The following is a 22923-nucleotide window of genomic DNA, read 5'->3' as shown; positions in this document are numbered from 1 at the left end:
TCCATTTATACGTCAGCACCACATAATCATTTTCCAAACCTAAAAACCTAAAGCCCCTTCATTTTCCCCCCCAAAACACTTCTGACTTGAAGAAGAAGAAATTGATGAACAAGATAACTTTGACATTGAAACTTGATGATTAAGAAGAAATCAATGAAGAAGAGATATATTCTGATGAGCAACTCCAACTTAATGATGAAGAGAAATAAGAGAAAAAGGGGAGAAATTAGGGTTAAAAGGGGAAGAAGAGCGTTGGTGGGTGGTTCAGGGATCCACATCAGCGCCTTCAAAACGTCTTCACGCGCTCAAGCTACATGAGATCATATTTTGTGCCACATCAGCCCACAGTGTTCAAAAGGAACAAATTATGGGTGGTTCAAGGGTTCAATAGGAAAATGGCGTAGTTGAGGTACCTGAGGGGAAAAACCCAACAAGTTTAGGGACCTGTTTATGAGTTCCACCTTCTTAATAAAAAGTCTTGAATGTGAATTTTAAAAAAAAAAATCCTTATAAAAATTGTTTTTTCTTATTAAACATTATTTGATATAACTTTAATATATATTAATCAGATCGATGAATTTTAACTCTGTCATTCAATGTATCACATATCACAATTATTAAGCAAAAACACAGCTGCAAATTAAGATATTCCCAAAATAAAGACAAACATTATGTGACTTGATTTTTAATGGGGAAAGGGTTTGCTATTATCTCTTATCTATGTAGGTAGGTCCAAAATAGAAACACGTGGTTAAATATTAATCTAACGATAGTTCTTTTAAAATGTACTCTTTAATTATAATTTATATGATATAATTTGAATCGATATTCTGAATCCTGAATGTACTCATTTCTAAGTGTAAAGTAATGAAAGACCAATTTTCACATGTTCCATTAATTTCCTAAAAAATTAAGAAGAGCGGTGAAAAATGATTTTTATTATTATTATTAATATTAAACATATAGAACAATTTCATATGTAAAAGTGTTGTTAGGAAGGTAGGGGCATCATGAAATATGCACTACACATAAAAAAATTAAAATTATATATATACGAACTTCGTTGCTAAATTGTACATAGAGCTAACAAAACTTTTTGGAAAAGTCATTGCTAAATAGAATTAACAATAATTTTGTTATTTAATTATGAAATATTGTATGTATAATTTATATGTTTAATGATCAAAACTTGACTCTGATATCATTATCTAAATAATCGTAACAGAAATAAGAATCATGTACATGTTAACAACAAACAATTTTTTCACAAAACTTGTGTTGTAAAATTGCTCTAAATTATTGATAACTTTTCTACACATGTTGGAATTTTCAATGATGCTTTTACAAACTTTATTTTTACCAAACTACCAAAAATATAAGAGTAATTAACAAAACATTCGAAAATTATTACTCAAAGTGCTCACAAAAATTCATGATAGTACTCATTTTAGGTAAAATTATCATTTTTTTCACTCATGCTAATTAATGAAGTTTGAGGAAACGGCTAGTGGTGGATTACCTAAGCTTATAGTAATAAGTTATTTCGAAATTATAATAGTGTTATTATACTGAAATTAAATAATGGTAATATTTATTAGTAAATATAGTTTTTTTTATTAATAAATATATAGTTCATTGGACAAGAATGAAATTTACTAAGTATAATATAATAAAACATGTGATTGATTTAACTTGGTAAATTGATGTAAGCTTTTATTTTATTTTATTTAAAAAAAAAATCGGAGAAAAACTTTGGATAAAAAAAAAGTATTATTTTGTTGTTTTATCGGATAATTACATAATTTATTCTGAAATCATATTTTTTTATCCCACCAATCAAATGACTCAAACGTGTTTAACCATTTTTTCTCCCACTTGGCTTCAATTGCAATCGTTTTCCAGGACCAAATTATATCACAATGATAAAGTAGCTCCATGATTATTGGTAAAAACAAAAAAAAATGAATATATTTTGATTATTCCAAATGTGTTTAAGCTATCTACAATAATAATTATAAATAAATAAAAACTACATCATCAATGCATTTCAATATATTAAAACGGATTATTTACCTTTTAGTATATGTTACCAATTAAATAAAAATACCTATATTATTTTTTAAGTTATCCAATTATATATAAAAAAAAAAAAAAACATTTAGACCGTTATTGCTACAACTTAAACTTTAATTATTAAAACCAGGAGTTTTAATTAGATGTTAAAAAAAATTATTTTCTTAATCAATCATCCATAAACTAGAGGTTGATTATACATTTCGTTTTGACCTCATTAAAAAACAATTAATATTTTTGTCACCATTTAGCTCAGCGTGATGCATGACTTACTAGTTCTTTTACAAACAGAATAGGATTTTATTTATTCAGATTTTTACCGGAAAGTTTTACATTAAAGGCAATGCACTTTTCGTCAAAAATAATTTCTTTTATTTAGGGTTCAAATTCAAGATATCTAAATAAGAAAAGAGAAATATTTACTACTCCAACACAGGTTTTAGGGATAATAAAAAAGGATTAATGCTAACTGCAACCAAAATTTTCCTTTGATTATTTGGTTTTTCATTTTATTTTATAATATAAATTGAAAAAAAAAGTGCAATTTATTTTACATTACTTGTTCTCGTGAAAAAAAAAGATTTTTTCTTTTTGGTTTCCCAAATGTGTTGGTATCCAATTAAATTTGAATTCATGTATTTTAGAATTCATTTCTGAAGTAGCACATTCAATAAGATTTTTTTCATTCCGAGAGACAAAAGAAAATGTTAATTATATAGTGTTGGTGTCTCTCTCTTAAAGTTAATTACTTTTCAAGATGATTAATGTGGTTGTTTGGTCCCCTACTTATTATTATGTTGGTGGTCAAATAAACATATCATGATATAAAGCTAATAAGTTTTAAATTCTAAAATTTATGAGAAACCTCATTTATGGAATTATATTAAATTTATTATTATTTGATTCTAGATTTTAATCAATTTAAATTATTAAATTTCAAATTAATAATTTATTCACATTTAATAAAATTACACTACGCTTATTTCGATGGTCACTATCATAATTCATAGCTAAGATGTCTACGGTTATTGATACTAATTTTAAAGTTTATTTATGTATATATTCGATCTAATTTTTATCTTTTTTTGGGTCATAATATAATTTTTATCAAGACTTAATACATCTTCTTAACTATATTGGATTTCGAATTAATAATCTGGTGATATGAGGAATCTTTTTTTTTTTCGACACAACTTCGTTTGCTCCCTTCATTTCAATTAAACAAGTTATTAGGTGATTTCTTCATTAAATTTTAGTGAAAAAGAGCGATATCTCGATTAACATTATTATTTTATGAGGTAAAATATTGATTAATCAAAATGTTGATCAAAAGATAATGTTTAAATGAATTTGTAGGCATATATACTAGAAAAGATATAATTAGGAGCGAAATTATAAAGAGTGTCGGCAGTGACAGAAATTTAGCGAAGGGTGTGCAAATTTTATTCTTAGTTATGTTAAGAGTGTGCAAAATGAAATACACTCATCATATCTACGAACATTTAACTTGTGTACGCCACATAATTCTTTGACTAAAGGCCCATGAGGATCGGAGCGACCTCCGTGACGGACAAGATGAGAAAAGCAAAACTAAAAAGGCTTCATCATATGAAAAGGAGCCAAGAGGTGTGTAAATGTGCTAATAAAGAGGTGAAAGAGTGTCGGGAGCAGAAGTTAGGAAAGGTAGATATAGATCGAAGAAGAATTAACAGGAGGTACTTAGATAAGACATGACACAATTTCATTAAATTTCAAATTAATAATCCTTTAAGTATATCATAATATCCTTATATAAATAAGTTAATTTTTTAAATATCTAATAAACGATTGAAAATTCACAAATATAATTCAACAATATAAATCGGTAAAAGAATCAAATTTTAAAAAGGTAACCTTTGACGTGACTAAACATAGATACTTTGAAAAATGGAGAATAACGTACTCCCTCCGTTTCACAAAGAATGACCTCATTTCCTTTTTAGTCAGTTTCAAAAAAATGACCTCTTTCCTTTTTGGTAAAATTTTACTTTTGCTTTCCACGTGACATGTTTAAGACCACAAGATTCAAAAGCCTTCTTTAATTTCTTAAACTTCGTGCCAAGTCAAACCAGACCAATCTTTTTGAAACGGAGGGAGTAATATTTACATGTGAATTCCATGGAATTTGGTTGCAAAACGACAATGAAATATTTCCAACATATTTTCATTAGTCAAAATTGAAAATCATATATGATTTTACTTTGTTATCTTCTCGATAACTTATGTGAGTGTCATTCTATAAAGGCGGTAAATATATATTCGTATCAAATGTTTATATTGATGACCCCCGCTCCCCCTTATATATACGCAAAATAATTGCACTTATGTATTTATTACTTGATGTAAATATCAGATGCAAGTAAATTTTAATGTTATAGAAACTATCATTTTTATTTCTTAATTAAAATTTTTGAGTTTAAGCCTTGGAGAAAGATTTATTTTATAGAAATCAACGTTTTACTACTTTCTGACTAATTCACAGCGAATTTGAATCAATATTTTTGGATATCAATTGATTAAGAAAGAAAAGATCATTCCTTATTTATTTATCTTTTTTTTTCTTTTTCCTTTTCGGATTAAAATTTCAATCGAGGCACAAACGGAACACTAGATAATCAATTTAACTATCTATGCTAAGCTTTTGACAAATAACAAATAAAGTTATCCTACGTTTATGCTAACTGAAGTAAGAAAATAACATATATCAGATAAAATAGTTTATACTTTGGAATTATCATATGATAACGATTTTACATAAATTAAAATACCATAAGTCCTACATACAATTAATACTTGTCGTCCACAACAAGCAAGAAGTTAGATATGTGAATAAGATTTGTTGGCATGTATGAACCAATTAGTTAGGATTTCTAATTCAATCATTTCTGCGTAGAAAAAAGTGAAAATTTACTATCAAGATTGTGAGGTCATGAAAAAGGAATTAATGGCACCTATTAATGCAAAAAAAAAAAAATTAGACGTAGAATGAAATTTCTTTATTCTTAATAAAAAGTCTTTATTGTGAATTTAAAAAAGTTAAAAAAATATCCTTATAAAGAGTGTTTTTTTCTTATTAAACATTATTTGATACCACTTTAATATATATTAATCAGATTGGTGAATTTTAACTGACATTCACTGTATCACATATCATAATTATTAAGCAAAAACACAGCTGCAAATTAAGATATTCCCAAAATAAAGACAAACATCATGTGACTTGATTTTTAATGGGGAAAAGGCTTGTTATTATCTGCTATCAATGTAGGTAGGTCCAAAATAAAAATATATGGTTAAATATTAATCTAATGACAGTTTTTTTAAAATGTACTTTTTTTACTTTAATTCGTATATAATATAATTTGAATCGATATTCGGAATCTTGAATGCACTCATTTCTAAGTGTAAAATAATGAAAGACCAATTTTCACATGTTCCATTAATTTCCTAAAAAATTCAAGAAGAGCTGTGAAAAGTGATTGTTTTATTTATTTATTTATTTATTATTATTAAACATATAGAACAATTTCATATATAAAAGTGGTGTTAGGAAGGTAGGGGCATCATGAAATATGCACTACACGTAAAAAAATTAAATTATACATATAGCTAACAAAACTTTTTGGAAAAGTCATTGCTAAATAGAATTAACAATAATTTTGTTATTTAATTATGAAATATTATCTGTATAATTTATAGGTTTAATGATCAAAACTTGACTCTGATATCATTGTCTAAATAATCATAATAGAAATAAGAATCATGTACATGTTAACAACAAGCAAATTTTTCACAAAACTTGTGTTGTAAAATTGCTCTAAATTATTGATAACTTTTCTACACATGTTGGAATTTTCAATGATGCTTTTACAAACTTTATTTTTACCAAACTACCAAAAATATAAGAGTAATTAACAAAACATTCGAAAATTATTACTCAAAGTGCTCACAAAAATTCATGATAGTACTCATTTTAGGTAAAATTATCATTTTTTCACTCATGCTAATTAATGAAGTTTGAGGAAACGGCTAGTGGTGGATTACCTAAGCTTATAGTAATAAGTTATTTCAAAATTATAATAGTGTTATTATACTGAAATTAAATAATGGTAAAATTTATTAGTAAATATAGTTTTTTTTATTAACAAATATATAGTTCATTGGACAAGAATGAAATTTACTAAGTATAATATAATAAAACATGTGATTGATTTAACTTGATAAATTGATGTAAGCTTTTATTTTATTTTATTTTTAAAAAAATCGGAGAAAAACTTTGGATAAAAAAAAAAGTATTATTTTGTTGTTTTATCGGATAATTACATAATTTATTCTGAAATCATAATTTCTTATTCCATCAATCAAATGACTCAAACGTGTTTAACCATTTTTTCTCCCACTTGGCTTCAATTGCAATCGTTTTCCAGGACCAAATTATATCACAATGATAAAGTAGCTCTATGATTATTGGTAAAAACCAAAAAATTGAATATATTTTGATTATTCCAAATGTGTTTAAGCTATCTGCAATAATAATTATAAATAAATAAAAACTACATCATCAATGCATTTTAATATATTAAAACGGTTATTTACCTTTTAGTATATGTTACCAATTAAATAAAAATACCTATATTATTTTTTAAGTTATCCAATTATATTTTTTAAATAAACATTTAGACCGTTATTGCTACAACTTAAACTTTAATTATTAAAACTAAGACGTGACACAATTTCATTGAATTTTAAATTAATAATCCTTTGAGCATATCATAAATACCTTTACATAAATAAGTTAATCTTTTAATTTAAATATATCTAATAAACATTGAGAATTCACAAATATAATTTTAACAGTATAAATTGGTAAAAGAATCAAATTCTAAAAAGGTAGCATGCTTTGACGTGAGTGAACATTAGATACTTTGAAAAATGGAGAATAACATAAGAAAACCAAATCGTTAGAAAAATCCTTCGCCTCCGTTGATTATAAATCACCGCTCCACTTCCGCCGTGCACCGCCGCGACAGAACCATGATTTGACCCGAAATTGCCCTGTTTTCCGATACATAAACAGGCAGTTGCATGGGGGCATCATTGTCCAACACGGCGGAGAATGGTACGGCTACAGGTAGAACGGGGCTAGGAGACATACCGGAAAGTTGCGTGGCCTGTGTTTTCATGTACCTAACGCCGCCGGAAATTTGTAATCTCGCTCGGCTGAACCGGGCATTTCGCGGTGCTGCTTCTTCTGATGCTGTGTGGGAATCTAAACTTCCTTCTAATTACCACCATATGCTTGATCTTTTGCCTCCTTGGAGATACGAAGGTCTTTCGAAGAAGAATATATTTGCCCTTCTCTCTCGTCCCCTCTCGTTTGACGATGATAATAAGGTATACGAATTTGTCAAAAATTTATGCAAATATCTCTTTGATCCCTATTTTGCAAGCATCTCAATTAGCTTCATTGGCTCAGCTGGGATTCGAGTGATCTGTCATTTGCTATTTGGAGAAGTTATATATGATATTCTTTATTTTGATGGTAAATGGTAGCTGAAATTTGAGTTTTGGGTCAAAATTGATGTTGGTCATTTCTGGGTCGAAATTGATTATTGGCTATATGTGATTTTGGTTACTGCAAATTGCCGGAGAATCTCTGAGAATTTGTTTAGACATGTATTTTTCAAATATTTTGGATTGGTTTTAGTGGAATGAATTATGAAATTTGAGTTGACACTGCTAAAGTAGGTTCTTGATGGTATGGATACACTCCTTTGTCTAATGCTTTTGATGTTGTTTAACTGGGGGAAATGGAGTGTAAGAAATGTTGAGCTTTGATGAGGGAAGGGATAACACAGTGCGAATCACTCCAACCATGTTAGAGTCTTCGAGCCACCAGGGAATCAAAGGGATTAAAGGGCCCTATTAATTCCTTAAACGGGGGTGTGGGAGTGGGGGTTTGGCACAGTTGAGTTTCATTGTGTTTTCTTATGTTTACGACTTACAATTTTTAGCTCTATTTATAGTGTTTCTATTTGTTTTACTAATATATACTTCTCATTACATGGGAGAAATAACAGGAAGTATGGTTGGACAGAGTAAGTGGAAGGATTTGCATGTCAATCTCTTCAAAAGCAATGTCGATAACAAGTAGTGAAGACAGGAGACATTGGAACTGGTTTGCAACGGATGAATCAAGGTTAGATTAATCTGTTATTTGTTCAAATCATATTCAACAATATCATTTATAAGCTTGTTCTTCACACTGTGGAGATTATATTAGATTCTTGAATAGGTTAGATATTCTCTGTAATGCTTAGTGATAGATATTTATTTCCCCATTGAGTCTGTTACTTGAAACTGAGTTTCTTTGTGCATCACGGGATAAAATTTGCTATCATGGTAAATGATGTTTATTTGTTGACCTTGAGATGAAATCAGATAAGAATAAGAAGAGAACAGGAAGAAATGGATTAAATCCTTTTTTGAATTTTTTTTTCTTCCTATTTGAAGGAGTTCATTCAAATGGATTAAGTTCATTACTTGATAATATGGTGTGATTAGACTGGATTGCATAGAATGTCCTAGGTAGTATCAGCACACTTGAATTTGAAAAAATAAAGGTATATCTGATTCAAATTTCTCCTCTTCTTATCCATTAAAAATACTTGAAAGTAGTGGAGTATATCTTTTTCCCTTACGTTTGTTGTTTGCTTTCTGATTGTTCGACAACCTTGTTGTTTCTGACCACTCGTAAACATCTAGCTGTTGGTAGACACAATGAGATATCATAAACTTCCACATTCTAATATTCAGCTGATAGTTTCTTGCAGGTTCCAGATTGTGGCGTATTGCCAGCAAGTCTGGTGGTTTGAAGTAAGTGGAACAGTGAAGTTTCCTTTTCCTCCAGATGTATACACTCTAACATTCAGGATCCACATTGGGAAATTCCTTAAGAGACTAGGCCGACGTGTTTCCAACTTTGAGCACACATATGGATGGGATTTGGGGCCAGTACGCTATGAACTGTCTACTTCTGATGGACAGTGTGTAGTTAGTGAGTGCCACCTCCATGACATCGAACAAGATGATGCAAAAGGGACTATTAAGCGTGGATGCTGGATTGAATACAAGGTGGGTGAATTTATTGTCAGTAGGTCAAATCCTGTAACTGAAGTTAGATTCTCAATGAAACAGATTGACTGCACACATTCCAAAGGTGGCCTTTGTTTGGATTCTGTATCAATTATCCCCAGTAATCTCAGGAGGAGAAGAACAGGGTAAATGATATGTTTCCTAGTTTTACCAACACTTGTAGAAAGTATTAAATTAGGTTCTATTACACAGCTTATACTACCTAAAAATTTGGTACCATGGAGGATATCTCTGTATATTTTTCGCCTTAGGTATGTCTGCCCCTCCTATCCATGTAAATGTTAATGCTTTGTATTTGATCCAGTTTTGCTGTATAGTATATCTTCTACGGAAGATCAGGATAATAGAATACTTCGTTCCTCTGTCAAGGGAAGAAACATTGAGTTGTTGTTATTATTATTACTATTTCATGTGTATACAATTGGTACAATGTTGCTGTGTTTATTGCACTTGCATGATGACTTACTTTCCAGTGTTTGGGGACTATAAATTATGTAGGATCGCTCCAAGCTAGCGTAGCTGTTATGCCTTTTGTTTCTTATTTTTATCTCAATCTTTCTTGATGCATTTTTTATATGCTCTTGAAATATGTTGTTGGGGGTTTTCATCTTAAAAATACCTTCCTCGACCCTATGTAATATTGCACTAGATAGAACTCCCCCACTCCAATTGAATGTCATGTTTTTACATCTAGTAATAGTTTTAACTTCAAAGTTTTCATTTCACTCTTGTTGAAATACAAACAATTCCTATAACTTGTTTTAGACATCTTTTAAGTTTAAAATTTGTTTCTTAAACTTCACGTCTAATCAAACACATACACATAACATAAAAAATTGAGATGGAGGATGTGGCATGAGGGAACGATTGGTAAAAAGTGAGATTTTTGGGTTGTTGATGAAACACAAGGGATAAAGTGAAATGGTTCGTGAAGGTTAATAAAAAGAAAAAAATGATAGGAATATCGGTCAAAGCGATGGCACATTTGAAACAAAACAAAATACGAAAATATATTGTTAGAGTGAGAACTGAGAAGAACTGTATTTAACTGCAGTCCATCAACGAATCAATAGCAACATTAAAATGCAAAAACATTTGTTTAGAGAAATTGCTGTCTGCTGTTTTGACTACAATAAGACTGGTAAATGATGCCACTTACAGTGCCGTGAAAAAAACTCTCAACTGACTTACAAGTAAAAAAACAAAATGTTGCTTAACGTTTTCCACCGCCACCACCAAGCTTAGGTCCTTTCGATCCACCCTTAGAGACGTTAACCTTACCTCCAGCTTTTTGTGACTTGGCCTGCACCTCAGCCTTCTTGGCTTTCTTCTCATCCTTGGTCTTCTTGATCCTTTCCTTGATTTCACTGCACAAATCGATAAAAAATGAAAATCAACTCACCCTCATGTAATAAAGGAAAAACTGTATTGTCAAAAGAATCCATCGTTTAGTTCTTTTCCCCCATTTTATCTTAGGTTTACCAACCAGATTGAGTAATAGGTGGTTTGCATGTATATCTGACAACTTGATACAATGCACAGGCTAAATCTAAGGGATTGGCATGCAGGAAATGGTAAAAACTAACCGGAGAGCAGCCTCCCTGGCAGCATCTCGAACTTCTGGCCTTTCAGTTCTCTTCTTCTGGATAACCTCTAAGGTTGCACCTACAATGGACCTGGAGTAAGGCTTCTTTGTTGTGCGACGCCTCTTCTTAGCAGTTTCTTGGGCAATATCCTAGAGTCACCATACAAAAATGGCAAATTTTACTTAGACATAAGAATATACATACAGTTATCCAAAAGATGGCAAAGGTGAAGAGGACTATGCCATGATACAAATTAGGTAAGAGCTGGCAAAACAGAAAATTGTTTTACAGACTTATTATGATCGCAATGTAGTATCAACATATCTATCCTTCAACTTTGCAATTTTTGAGGCTAATTTTGAAGAAAAATAAAGCTTGAAAATTTTGATCAATGAAGCTTTATTAACACTAACCTTCTTGTGTTGCTTCCTATACATAGCTGTCCATGTAAGCTTTGAAGGCTTCAGACGATTGTGGAAGTAGTGTTTGCATTTTGAGTTGACAAATAGAAACACCTAAGACGAAATAAAAGTGAGTCACATTCATAACGAAGAAGATAGTAAGTTCTCTCAGAAAATAAAAATTACCTGAGAATCTGAACGAATAAATCTGATTCCCCTCCCAGGATATATCTTGGCACCACTAAAACGACAGAGTTCCGTCCTGAAATCAGAATCAAGAATAAAACACTAGATTAATCACTTATACTTTAATTTTGTGTAATACAAGCAGACATATTCAAACTAAACGAAGCTAGAAAGTGTATACAACATAACAACCATAATAATTCCTCCATCATGAGCAGGGACCATACATACTTAAGTCTATTCGAAAATTATCAAAAACTCAGTTCGCAATTTCTTCTCTTTTTTTTTGTTTATGCAAAACTTCATCCTTGTTCATATTACTTGTGCTAAAAGCAGTTAGGTTTTCCCAATGATATAGTTTTTTCAAATCTTTCAACTAGCTTTGCCAAAATGAAAGCTCTGAAAGCAACATTCAACCTTCACCAAATGCAACAATGAAAGCAGCTACTGAGAATTTCACTACAGATTCACATTTAATTATGCAACTCAACTATAGCAAGCAAGCAAAACATCGATAAGCGAAGAATTTAAGTAGAACTAATACTCCGATTAGCAAACAAACGAAATGGACACAAAACAGGTACTTATATACAAGTCAACAAAAACAAAATGGCGCCATTAATGTGAATAATATATGATAAATTGATAATCAAAACAAAGTTACAAATGATCTAACATGAATCTCTGAATACACGAAATTTACAAAATGCGAAAAAAAAAGAAAAATTAATAAATTAAGGGCATGTATACAACATTCTATTACATACATGAAACATATAAAAAAAGCAAGTAGAAAGGTTGATGATTTACTTGAGCACCATTGCTGATACAGCTGCGAGCTTTCTCCGTAGTGATGTTCCAAAAATGGAGAAAATAAACCCTAGTCAACAAACCCTTATAGTGGAAACTGTATGAAAAATTGGGCCCAAAAGAAAAGCAAATCTATCGTAAGCCCAATAAGTGGTTGCTCATGGGCCATGTATTGGGCCAGTCCAATAATCTTCTACTTCTCGGACATTTCATTGGGTATCCGCAAAGTAGGACACTATTTGTATGTGGAAATTCGCGTTTAGTAAAAGGATGAATCAGACTATGACACGTGGTTAAATTAAACCCGAAGAAATGCTTGATGCAACCTGTGGAAATTTGGAAGGATTGTCTCCGGTGTGATCCTAAGCGATGTGATACTAACCCGAATAAAGTTGTTTCCTAATGGGGCACCCCACGAGACCTTTCCTCGCGAGCTGGACATCCTCTTAATGACTCCCGGGGAAATAAAAAAATCAAGCTCGAGTCTTGCACTAACATGTCTTAGTGTTTTGGCCTTAAAGAAATGAATTTTATAGATCTTAATCCACTTATTTTTAATCACTTTTCACAAATTTTATTGTTAATCAAAATGACGATTTTTTTCGATAAATAGCAATGGAATATTCAAAAACATGATTGTTTCAATTGGTCAACCGTTGGAACACTTCCATTCAATCACTATATGAACACAATACAATATCACATCAAATCAAATAAAATACAAAATCAGAATAGCTCTTATTAGTTCATAATGGTGCACAAGTATGAAGTATAACAATATATATCGATCTATTTAGCATAATCAAGAATCGTAAAAACACAACCCTCCAAAAAAAAATTGTATTTATACTTAAAATCGATACTTTCCTCTCTCACAAACCAAAACTTTTAATTCAAGATTCATCAACATCATGAACTCGAAAATTAAGTCTTCGAAGCCAAATCGAATGAAGAATCATATGAAACACATCATATCTTTTTGGAGGTGAATTAACCTCAAAATGCCTCCTCATTTGAATTCCCCTCTTTTGCATCTCCAAATACTTATCTTGAGGAATATCCATAAGAATTTTCTTAAGCTTAGGAATATCCTTAACATGAATTGTAACAACAAATGTGTCCCAATCAAGTACATCACTAAAAGGTGTCACATAATTATCCTTAATTAAGACAGGTACACATCCCATGTAAAGTCCCTCAACCATTCTTGGACTTGCAACTTCATATCCACTTGGACATATACAATATTTACTCTTTCTTATCATGTCATAATATGAAACACCTTTTGGTAAGTACTTGTGAATTTGAACATCTTCATCTTTACTATTTTCCCAATGTTGTAACAAAATTGGCCTAATTGGACCATGAACACCTCCGGCAAAGAACACGAGAACGGGGCGATCGGAGGGCGGTGGACCGCCTAGTAGGCCTTTGGTTGTACCTAAAGGGAGATGGATTTCTGGAATTGAAACATCCTTTGTTGGATTGAATTTTTCTGAGGTATTGGCATTGCATAAAGCTCTAATTGAGTTTTTGTACAAGTGTGGTATAGCAAAGGAAATTTCAGGGGCCTGTATAATAACACAAATTAAATCAAGACTAAGATACTATTATTAAAAATGTATTAAAAAAGGTCATACAATACGGTACATAGCAACAACAACATATTCAGTGTAATCTTATGAATGGAATCTGAAAAGGATATAGAATGTATACAAACTTTATCGTTACCTCCCAGAGATAACGTGAAGTACACACGACAATTATCTATAGAGAGGACTATCATTAAAGAATATTACACATGTGAGCTTGGCACTAGTTATCGTGAATACAATTCTCCATTCGTTTCAATTTATGTGACATATAATTTGATTAATTCAATGTTAAGTTTCAGTAAAAAGTAGAGTAATACGTAATTGAAATTTATGATCTTAAACATGACATAACATTTGTATGACTATAAAAGCTTCTCGTTAATAATAAAATGAGAATTTTATAATTGAATATTCTAAATATAAAAATATTTATTTTTTATAATAAATAAACAATATCACATAAATTAAAAGGGGTGAACTATAATATTCAAAAAGTTTCAATATTTATTTTATTATTAATTTTACAAAGGCTACCTCTCAAGTCTATATCAAATGAGGAATAAAGGAAGAGTATGGTTTTAATATTAAATTCCATATCAAAGTGAAAAACAATGAGACGATGCTTGTAGTAAAGTATCTATTCGAGTACTCTGTCTGTTACTCCAAATTCAATCTTTTTTTTAGAGAGAACCAATTGTTATTTAAATAACGTTCTAATTAATTTATATACACCGACGGTATAAAATAAATTCAAGAAACTTACCCAATCATGACAAGCAAGCATGAAATGATCAGCACCAAGACTTCTATTCCAGTAAGGATACTTTTGAGAAATGACATTGACATAATCCATTGTTGTGTTCTTCATGAGACCCCATTCATGTGATTCAGCCACATATATGAATTCAATTAACATTGTAACACTTAATGGCAAGAAGTATACATGAGCTTTGTTTGGATTTTCTGTTCTGAATTTGCTTACTTCTATTGCTTGAATAAAATAACCTTCAATAGCATATGTTTGTTTGCATGGACCAAAATGATATAATGGGGGTTCCCCTTCTTTGTACACATATACCTTGAATTTTTTCTCCATTTCCAAATAGCTCCTACACATTTTAGAAATGAATCAAAATTTTAAATTTATGAATTCTGAGTTTCAATTAGTATAGCTTATTGAGTTTTTGATATATTATTTATACATATTATATCAAATATAACTTAAACACCAAAGTCTAAGATTATTTTATATCTGTCAGAGGGTGGAATAATAGCATTGAGATTAGATATCCTGGTAAATTAGTAAAAATGACAAAAAAAAAAAACATGAGATACCTTAAATCACTATCGAAGTCAGAAATTTCGTTAAGGGTGTTCATGATTTCATATATATATAGGTACGAAAAATAATAATTGACCTATATACTTCGTATAATTCTCTCTCTCTCTATATATATATATTATAATATTTTGACGAAGGGTGTCCGACTGGCCACCCTAAGTTATATGTGGTTACGTCATTGCCTCAAACCTTTTTTCTACTGAATAAGGTGGAGGATATTTTTGTGAACGAACAATTTAATTTCTTCTCAGAAAATATACAAATGCATGTTATTTTTGTATAACAAACCAAATAGACAATAAAGAAGAAACAATACATGTCAGAAAAACTATTCTCAATATAACTTGTATTCAAATCAAACGATCCCGAAATGGAGTAGTAATTAATTAATCGTGAATGGTATAGTATTATACAACATACCTGTGGAAGGAAGTAGCATTCAAGTACATAGGACCATGAGGGATATACTCATCATCTTCTTCTTCTTCTTCTATATGATTACTTTTGTTTTGTCTTAATAATAATATTGCAGCTCTAGCTCTTGCAAGTCCTGCTTCCAATTTCTCTATTTTGCTAAATCTTTTTGGTGTTGTTGTGCTCTTATTTACATTAATAATAGGGACCTCATCTTTCTCATCAATTGCCTATAAGGTTAACAACAAATAAGCAATTAATTAGTAAATTTAAAGGGTTATGGTCATCATGAAATAGAAATAGGGCGATTCGGATTTGAAATTTATAAGTTTCTATAGCAAAATCAAATTATATATATAACAAAATTTGGACAAAATTATATATAATATATATAACAAATAAGATATACTCATGTTCAGCTAAACCTAGCATTTTAAAAATGGAACTTAGGTATATACATGAATTATATCACTAAAATTATAATAAAATTGATTTAATTATGAATATATAATTCAAAATTGCAATGGATTCTTAGTGGTAAGAAAATAAAATTCATTAAATTTAAGAGTCATTTCAAGATCACAAGTCCCAAGTAAGGTAAGATTTTTTTTTTTGCCAAGGTCATTAATTGATAGTATCAAATTCTTGATCAAGAAATTAAAATCAGCTATTAACAGCTCTAAAAAAATCCATTAATTAATTTTATAGCAAACGAGAAAAGATAGAATGTTTTTTATAGTTTCTCGCTTGGTATTCAGTACCTTCATTGAAGTCCGATTAATTCAAATTTGTGTCGAAAAGAACCCCAGTTTTTCATTAGAGGACTCGAATGATTAAAGATCAATGTTTTAGTTACCACAATGTTTGTGGAATGAAGTGTAGATCATCACTACGAGAAAAATAAGAATTAGCGCATGGACAAATTCTATAGCTAAACAACAAATATATAGATTAACAAAAGTGCTAATAATAATATTTTTTGTAAATAAAACTCACCTTTGTTGAAGAACCATTATTGAGAGTCTTTAAATAATGATGATGAGAAATTGATAACCAAAATTTGGAACCTTGTGGATTATTGATAACAACAAAAGCAGCAACCAAAAATAATGGCAAAATAAACCATAAAACCTTTAAAGAACTTGAATTCATTCTTTTTGTTTTTCTTTTTTTTTCCCCTTTTACTTTTGTTGTTCCTTTGTGGAAAAAGGTTGTAAAGTTTGGCTTTGGTATATATATAATAAAATATATGAAATTTCTATAAAATATGGTTAAAAAATTGTAATTTGATTCCTTACCATCTTAGTGTTCAATGTATATCTTCCTTCCTTCATTATTGTAATCTAGATTTTGCTCTTTTACCTTTTAGGAAAAGTGCAATCAAGAGATACTTTTTTTTAATTTCCTCTTATATCCATAGTAGAAGTCTGACTAAATTCGAATTTGCGCATTGTAGGATCCTGTTGTCAATAAGATTTTTTCTATTTTCAAGAGTTTAAACTCAAAATATTTAGCTAAAGATAAAGAAATTTCAACCATCCCACGATATATGTGCCTACTTAAAATATTTAAACGTAATTAAATATAACCAAGCACATGCATACTTAGAAATGACTATCACTACTAACCAAGAGGAGTTGTGGGATGTTGAAAACATACCATGTTTTAACTTTAAAGTTATACAGTTGTTAGACTTTTAATTCATCTTCGAATAAGTTTTATTTATCATAAGTTGTTAACATAATTCTCCCCATCAAAACTTTATAATTTGTTACTTACTACCTTTTAATTTAAATTACAAATCAATGCTTATTAAATAGATTTACTTGTAATTATCCTATAAGTGATGCGATTCATTTAATTTATTTTACACAGTTAGTGTATAGAACTTTAACTTGGGACAGGTGTCACTCACTTGATGAGTTTCCTGCCTTCGAAGTTGAAGTGGAGGGTTCAAACTCCATCGATTACTCAATATTCCTTTGCTTTTTCCCTGGTGTTGTAAAAAAAACTTCACTCTATATAGAAATTAGAATAGGCCAAATAGAAGTAGCATTTATTTTTTATTAGTATTTGCATGGAGATTTGCAAATTCTTGACATAAGTAACATAGAAGGATGACACTATAAACATAGGTTGTTGTGGAATGATTTCAGATCTCTTCACCTCTTAACCACAGGTCTCGGATTCGAGCATCTGAGAATTGAAAAAATCATGTTGGGAGCGATAACACAAGAAATGAGCCTTGCAATGCATAAATTCAAATTTAGTCAAGGCCTAATGCAGATATACATACAAGGTGGGTAACAGAACAAGAAATGGAAGCATGACACTAGGCAAGAGGCTTATGGTATGGATCCTTTAATATAGTGACATAAAATACTAGTAATATATTTGTTTCCTTCATTTTCACTTTACCCTTTGTAAGTCGAAACAAAATGAACACACGCTAAGAAGTGTATATATTTAGATATTTACGTATATACACAAGTTTTTATGTTTTTTTTCTTTATAATTCTTGAGTTTAGTTAGTGACTGAAAGATGGTTACAGGGTATTTGGGTGTACAAAGTTCAAAAGACTGTTTTGCCAAAAATTAGCACATCTCTTGAGTATGTCTATTTCAGTGGTGGACGGATTCAGAATTTTGACGTTGTGAGCTGTGAAATGTATATCTATCTCTGCTTATTTTTCGCACATATGTAAACAGATTCAACCCAAAACACTGGTTTCTGCTGAACCGTAAACGTATTGTAGCTCTAGGCCATTTATTTCTTTGCCTAAAAAAGGACTGCCTGCGTATGAAGCATCCTACATTTACATATGATTCAAGGTAGGGACACATCCCGGCAGCCTACCTTGACGCAAGCAGCTTTTTGAGGAATTGAGCAACCAAATGGGACACGAGAACTACAGTTTGGTCTGGGTCCACCACTCGAGCCCGTGACATGTAGTTCATATGGAGCCGACTTTACCGTTGCTCTAAGGATTCCCTTCCCACTTACTTCTTTGCCTCAAAAATGATTTAAGACTTCAAGATGACTTATTTATGAGTCTTTGGTTCCTAGGTTGCAAAATTTACAATATTTCACTAACTTTTCAATAGAGTAAATCATATCATGCTGGGAAAGACTCTATTTCATTAATAACCTTTAGTGTGTAATATTTCTTATAAATTTGCTAAAAGACCTTGTATGACCATAACAAGAGCTAATTTTTCTCTTTTTTGATAAGAGTAGAGAGCAGATGGAGCAAATGATAGAATTGAATGAGTTATATTGCCTCCATACTTAAACATGCATTCTGCATTTATATATGTTGATAAAGAGTAACAAATTTAAGTTCGCCCTTATGGACGTCTCTAACTTGCTCCTGGTGAAATTTGTGTTAAGGTAAGATTCACAGCAAACTCCTATATAAGACACTGCAGGCAGTTGAACTCGAAATGCTGGTATGTGGGATTTGGGTGTTCATATTAACGAAATGGTGTACTGGGTATGAGGAGTGACATACAGAGCTAACTAGGTTACAATGTATGATAATTGGTACCTGTAGACTGTAGTAGTTGAGAAGAAAGAAAAAGTAACAACAAGAGAGTGAATTACAGGAAGTTCTGATCCTCGATTATGCAGGTTTTTCTTTTGTTCTTTTCTTCTTTTTCCCCCTTCAGATTTTCCGAAGGATGATATCAGATGGTAAAATGAGAGGCTGCTCAATAGGAGCAAATGAAATGCAAAATACTATTCAAGCTTCTATATAGAGTGACATTAAGATGCTTGAGCATTGCATAGGAGCGGGGGTTTTACCATGTGCGCACCCAAAGGGTAGCGACTGCGGGTTTCCCTTGTCATCAAAAAAAAAATGAAAGTGCAGACTTCGAGTAGGCATGGATATCAGTAGGCATACAAGTAGCAGTGGGTTCACATGTTAAAAGTATTCAGGATAAATTGATCGTTAATGAAGAACTAAACTTGAATAGAAGAAAAAGGATTCCTCTGTAATTATTAGACTTTTTATATGATCAGCCTTCAGATTCTTAGCTCTACAAGACCGAAGGCTCAAACTTTGGTTCCATAACGTTTAACAAGACAAAGTGAACAAATCTAAACACACCTGACAAAAAGAAAGACGGACCAAAAACTAAAACGAAACAACCACCAGAAAACAAAGATATTTTTAATAGAACAACGTGATGAAGTTGGGATTGAAGGCCAAAGTAGAAACAGAACAAAGAACTCCTAATATTAGCTTTAAAGTGAAATGGTTTATTCATGGAAGTAGAGGCCTTTAGATAACACACAAATAGCTTATATACACAAGATAAAGACTAGCCCAAAATTATCTAGTACACTGGTTGGATATGAAATAGGCATCTTCCATTGACGAGGAGGATTCAGAATATCTGACTAACCAGGAGAAAGTGAAGTCGGCGAATACCACGTTATTTCATTGCAATGAGGTCCCAGAACAAGCCAAAACAGGCAACACCTTTTTCAATGCATTATGAGCTGGTATGCCTCATTGAGACTCTCCACTGCATATTCATAACCAAGATTGTTTGCCCGTCCCTCAAACTCAACTACCTCATCCTGTGGAACTTGGATCCCGACTAGCACATTTGCACCAGTATCTCCCTTTCAGCACGAAAGAAAAGATCAAACAAATTAATCCAATATATTAGCAGATAAACTACAGGCCAACACAAAACAAAGGGGAAGAACTAAACTAGAAGAATGAGATTCTATATTACCTGTGCACGATAATGAAACAAACTTATATTCCAACGTGGGCTGAAAGCATCTAAAAACTTCATCAAAGCACCAGGCTTCTCGGGAAAAGTGAATCGACACAAAAGTTCATTATGAACATTTGTTCTACCACCCATCTGGAGAGAGAGAGAGATCAATATCCAATGAACACCACATAATCCATTAAACAAAGGAGTTAAACCTAATCTCTCCGCAAATCTACTCTTAAGAATTAAAAAATTCACGAGACAGAAACATTATTTCATTACGGTAAATTGTCATCAAGTTTCTTAAATAGTAGTAAAAGCTAAAATATTCAAATGAATAGAGTAATTATACATACAGTTCTATACAAAAGAAAAATATCAACATGATAAAGGAGACCTAAAACATTACCAAATGCCTAAGATGATCTTTGACCAAGTCATTGTCTGAAAGATTAATGGTTTGCAGATCTGCTGATTCCATCCTCTCCACCATTCCTTCAAGTTCTAAAATTGTGTGAAGTCCAACACTGCACATTAAAAAAAGGCCATGAAACAATGAATAAAGTTGGCTTTAATTAAATAAAATTTAACAACACTGGCTTTACCATAGGTTACATAATAGATTGATAGAGGCAAATAACTGGAAATATTTAATACTTAGTTGATGTCCTTTCATGAATAAGTGCTTGTGTTAATAAATACTAAAATTAACGCTAAAATGAACCACAAATCTCTTTAAAAGATCAAGGAGACCTTGCCTGTAAAGTACAAGAGCTCTTTCTTTATCAGAGTTGTATCTGTACTTGAATTCAGTGATATTCATTGGTCCTACCTGTAATCAAATTAATGTTTCAGTCTGCTAGTCAAAAGTGTGCTACTTTTTTTTTCCGGGAAACTGGTAACTCAAAAGTGCACTACTTTAAAATCCATATTTAAGTGCTCAAGGTGACCCACCATTTCAGCGAACTTTTTGAAGCTTCCTGGGTCTTCTGGCATAAAAGTAGCAAGAACAGCTTCCCGCTGTCTACCAACATCTGCGAGTTCTGTTACCAATCTAAGCCTGTCAAAGTTCATGTTGGCTCCACTAGTTATTGCTACTACGTTTTCACCCTTGAGGCCATAATACTTGCAGTATGCCTCGGCTCCAGCAAGAGCAAGTGCACCTGCAGGCTCTAGTATGCTCCTTTTCTCTTCAAACATGTCCTATCCAAATGAGCAATGACTGTTACATAAAAAGTTTTACAACTCATGCAATAAAAAGCTGTCTATCCAACAGTTATTAGACTTTCTGCATGAAAAATGACCATGTATATCTCTAAGATAAAACATTTCATTCCACAGAAGTTCTATGTTGGCATCGACTTCATAGCTTCCTACAATTTTTTATGTTTTTTTCCAGAATGTTTCTGTTTTCTTTTACAACTCATATTCTTTCTTAGACGAACCCACTCATGCAATCTTATAAAGCATTGATACATAGTATCATCATATATATAACACACGAGGGCTGTGTGATACTTTCTTGGAAAGAAAGAGAGGTAACTGACAAAAAATGTTCCAACTGTTAGTCTCATTTGACCGGTAGTGCTTCAGGGAGCACATATACAAGCATTGAGAAATTTAGTCCACAGTAAATACCAGTTGGCAAAAGATTTAATCCAGATGAAGACCAACATGTAAAATAAAAGATGATGGCTAACCTTTATTGATGCACATATAGCATCACGACCAACTAGGACTACGCCATCTATTAATTCCTCGCAGAGACGATAAGTCTCTTCACCAACCACTTTAACAGCTACACCATCTGCAAAACCCCCAACTTGGTCCAGCATTACTCTCTGACCATGCTGTAATGATAATGCCAACGCATTTGCATCAAGTGGTTCAACTCCAATAATCTTTATATCTGGGGCAACCCTTTTTAAATAAGCAGCAATACCAGCTATAAGCCCCCCTCCTCCAACAGGAACAAAGATTGCATGAATGTTATCTTTGAGTTGGCGATTTATCTCCATCCCTACTGTACCTTGCCCTACGATGACATCTGGGTGATCAAAAGGAGGGATGAATGTGCGGCCTTCAGCTTCAGCCCGCTCTTTGGCATATGCTTGAGCTTCATCATATGAGTCCCCAACAAGAACAACAGTAGCACCCAATCTCTTAACTGATTTCCACTGCTCAAAGAAGAATGTGGTTTCAGAAAAATGGATAACCTTAAAATAACAGGATTCATTCAAAATGGTAGCTATTAAACCAAAAGTGTAATTCAATAATCCTAACTTTGATGTCTGGTGTAGTAACAGGCATAACAATCACAGCATCACAGCCAAGTCTCTGAGCAGATAATGCAACACCTTGTGCGTGGTTTCCAGCTGATGAGCATATAACCCCTTTTACCAACTGCTCTTTAGGGAGTTTTGCCATCATATTGTAAGCTCCTCTGATTTTGAACGAAAACACCTGTCAATATGAGTGTATCAGATTTACTGAGCCAACTCTACTCCAGTGCCGAAGATTTGTATTTCCAGCAATAAGAAAGTCTTTTTTCTTTCTTTTGTGTGTGTGTGGGGGGGGGGGGGGCAGGA

At 31.7% G+C, this 22923-nt stretch overlaps 4 protein-coding genes across 4 annotated transcripts in view; 1 reads left to right on the top strand and 3 right to left on the bottom strand.

Moving 5' to 3' along the window:
• Window positions 1–6984: 6984 nt before the first annotated feature.
• LOC102592841 (F-box protein PP2-A15-like) lies at window positions 6985–9711 on the top strand. Its single transcript, XM_006339040.2, has 3 exons — window positions 6985–7506; window positions 8193–8311; window positions 8946–9711. Exons 1-3 carry the CDS (start codon window positions 7198–7200, stop codon window positions 9394–9396), a joined length of 879 nt encoding a protein of 292 aa, XP_006339102.1. The 5' UTR covers window positions 6985–7197; the 3' UTR covers window positions 9397–9711.
• A 578-nt stretch (window positions 9712–10289) lies between these two features.
• Window positions 10290–12334, bottom strand: LOC102592502 (60S ribosomal protein L24-like). The gene is made up of 5 exons (XM_006339039.2): window positions 12251–12334; window positions 11441–11516; window positions 11267–11368; window positions 10854–11002; window positions 10290–10634 (listed from the first exon to the last, which is right to left on the bottom strand). Exons 1-5 carry the CDS (start codon window positions 12259–12261, stop codon window positions 10481–10483), a joined length of 492 nt encoding a protein of 163 aa, XP_006339101.1. The 5' UTR covers window positions 12262–12334; the 3' UTR covers window positions 10290–10480.
• Window positions 12335–13125: 791 nt separating this feature from the next.
• Window positions 13126–16769, bottom strand: LOC102582681 (probable glycosyltransferase At5g03795). The gene is made up of 4 exons (XM_015310653.1): window positions 16598–16769; window positions 15608–15831; window positions 14609–14954; window positions 13126–13821 (listed from the first exon to the last, which is right to left on the bottom strand). Exons 1-4 carry the CDS (start codon window positions 16751–16753, stop codon window positions 13144–13146), a joined length of 1404 nt encoding a protein of 467 aa, XP_015166139.1. The 5' UTR covers window positions 16754–16769; the 3' UTR covers window positions 13126–13143.
• A 2991-nt stretch (window positions 16770–19760) lies between these two features.
• LOC102592163 (threonine dehydratase biosynthetic, chloroplastic-like) overlaps window positions 19761–22923 on the bottom strand; it is a 6345-nt gene continuing 3182 nt past the window's right edge. Inside the window, exons 2-8 of the mRNA XM_006339038.2 lie at window positions 22619–22798; window positions 22036–22512; window positions 21290–21538; window positions 21094–21167; window positions 20745–20862; window positions 20351–20485; window positions 19761–20234 (exon numbers count right to left, since the gene is read on the bottom strand). Coding sequence (XP_006339100.1) covers window positions 20094–20234; window positions 20351–20485; window positions 20745–20862; window positions 21094–21167; window positions 21290–21538; window positions 22036–22512; window positions 22619–22798 — 1374 coding nt within the window. The 3' untranslated portion in view covers window positions 19761–20093. The remainder of the gene's footprint in view (window positions 20235–20350; window positions 20486–20744; window positions 20863–21093; window positions 21168–21289; window positions 21539–22035; window positions 22513–22618; window positions 22799–22923) is intronic.

The sequence above is a fragment of the Solanum tuberosum genome, unplaced genomic scaffold, assembly GCF_000226075.1.
Source record: "Solanum tuberosum cultivar DM 1-3 516 R44 unplaced genomic scaffold, SolTub_3.0 scf00008, whole genome shotgun sequence".
Taxonomy (NCBI): Eukaryota; Viridiplantae; Streptophyta; class Magnoliopsida; order Solanales; family Solanaceae; genus Solanum; species Solanum tuberosum.
The sequence above is the reverse complement of the archived record's forward strand: the minus strand, read 5'-3'. Positions and strand labels throughout refer to the sequence as shown.

What these genes read in the sequence shown, in the direction of transcription:
- LOC102592841 (XM_006339040.2), top strand. Translation starts at nt 7,198, where the DNA reads ATGGGGGCATCATTGTCCAACACGGCGGAGAATGGTACGGCTACAGGT. An exon ending in CGTTTGACGATGATAATAAG is followed by an intron (nt 7,507 to 8,192) that starts GTATACGAATTT and finishes GAGAAATAACAG; the next exon opens with GAAGTATGGTTGGACAGAGT. An exon ending in TTTGCAACGGATGAATCAAG is followed by an intron (nt 8,312 to 8,945) that starts GTTAGATTAATC and finishes AGTTTCTTGCAG; the next exon opens with GTTCCAGATTGTGGCGTATT.
- LOC102592502 (XM_006339039.2), bottom strand. An exon ending in TTATTCGTTCAGATTCTCAG is followed by an intron (nt 11,369 to 11,440) that starts GTAATTTTTATT and finishes ATTTCGTCTTAG; the next exon opens with GTGTTTCTATTTGTCAACTC. An exon ending in GCCAGGGAGGCTGCTCTCCG is followed by an intron (nt 10,635 to 10,853) that starts GTTAGTTTTTAC and finishes CGATTTGTGCAG; the next exon opens with TGAAATCAAGGAAAGGATCA.
- LOC102582681 (XM_015310653.1), bottom strand. Translation starts at nt 16,753, where the DNA reads ATGAATTCAAGTTCTTTAAAGGTTTTATGGTTTATTTTGCCATTATTT. An exon ending in AATGCTACTTCCTTCCACAG is followed by an intron (nt 14,955 to 15,607) that starts GTATGTTGTATA and finishes TAAAATGTGTAG; the next exon opens with GAGCTATTTGGAAATGGAGA. An exon ending in TGCTTGCTTGTCATGATTGG is followed by an intron (nt 13,822 to 14,608) that starts GTAAGTTTCTTG and finishes GTTATTATACAG; the next exon opens with GCCCCTGAAATTTCCTTTGC.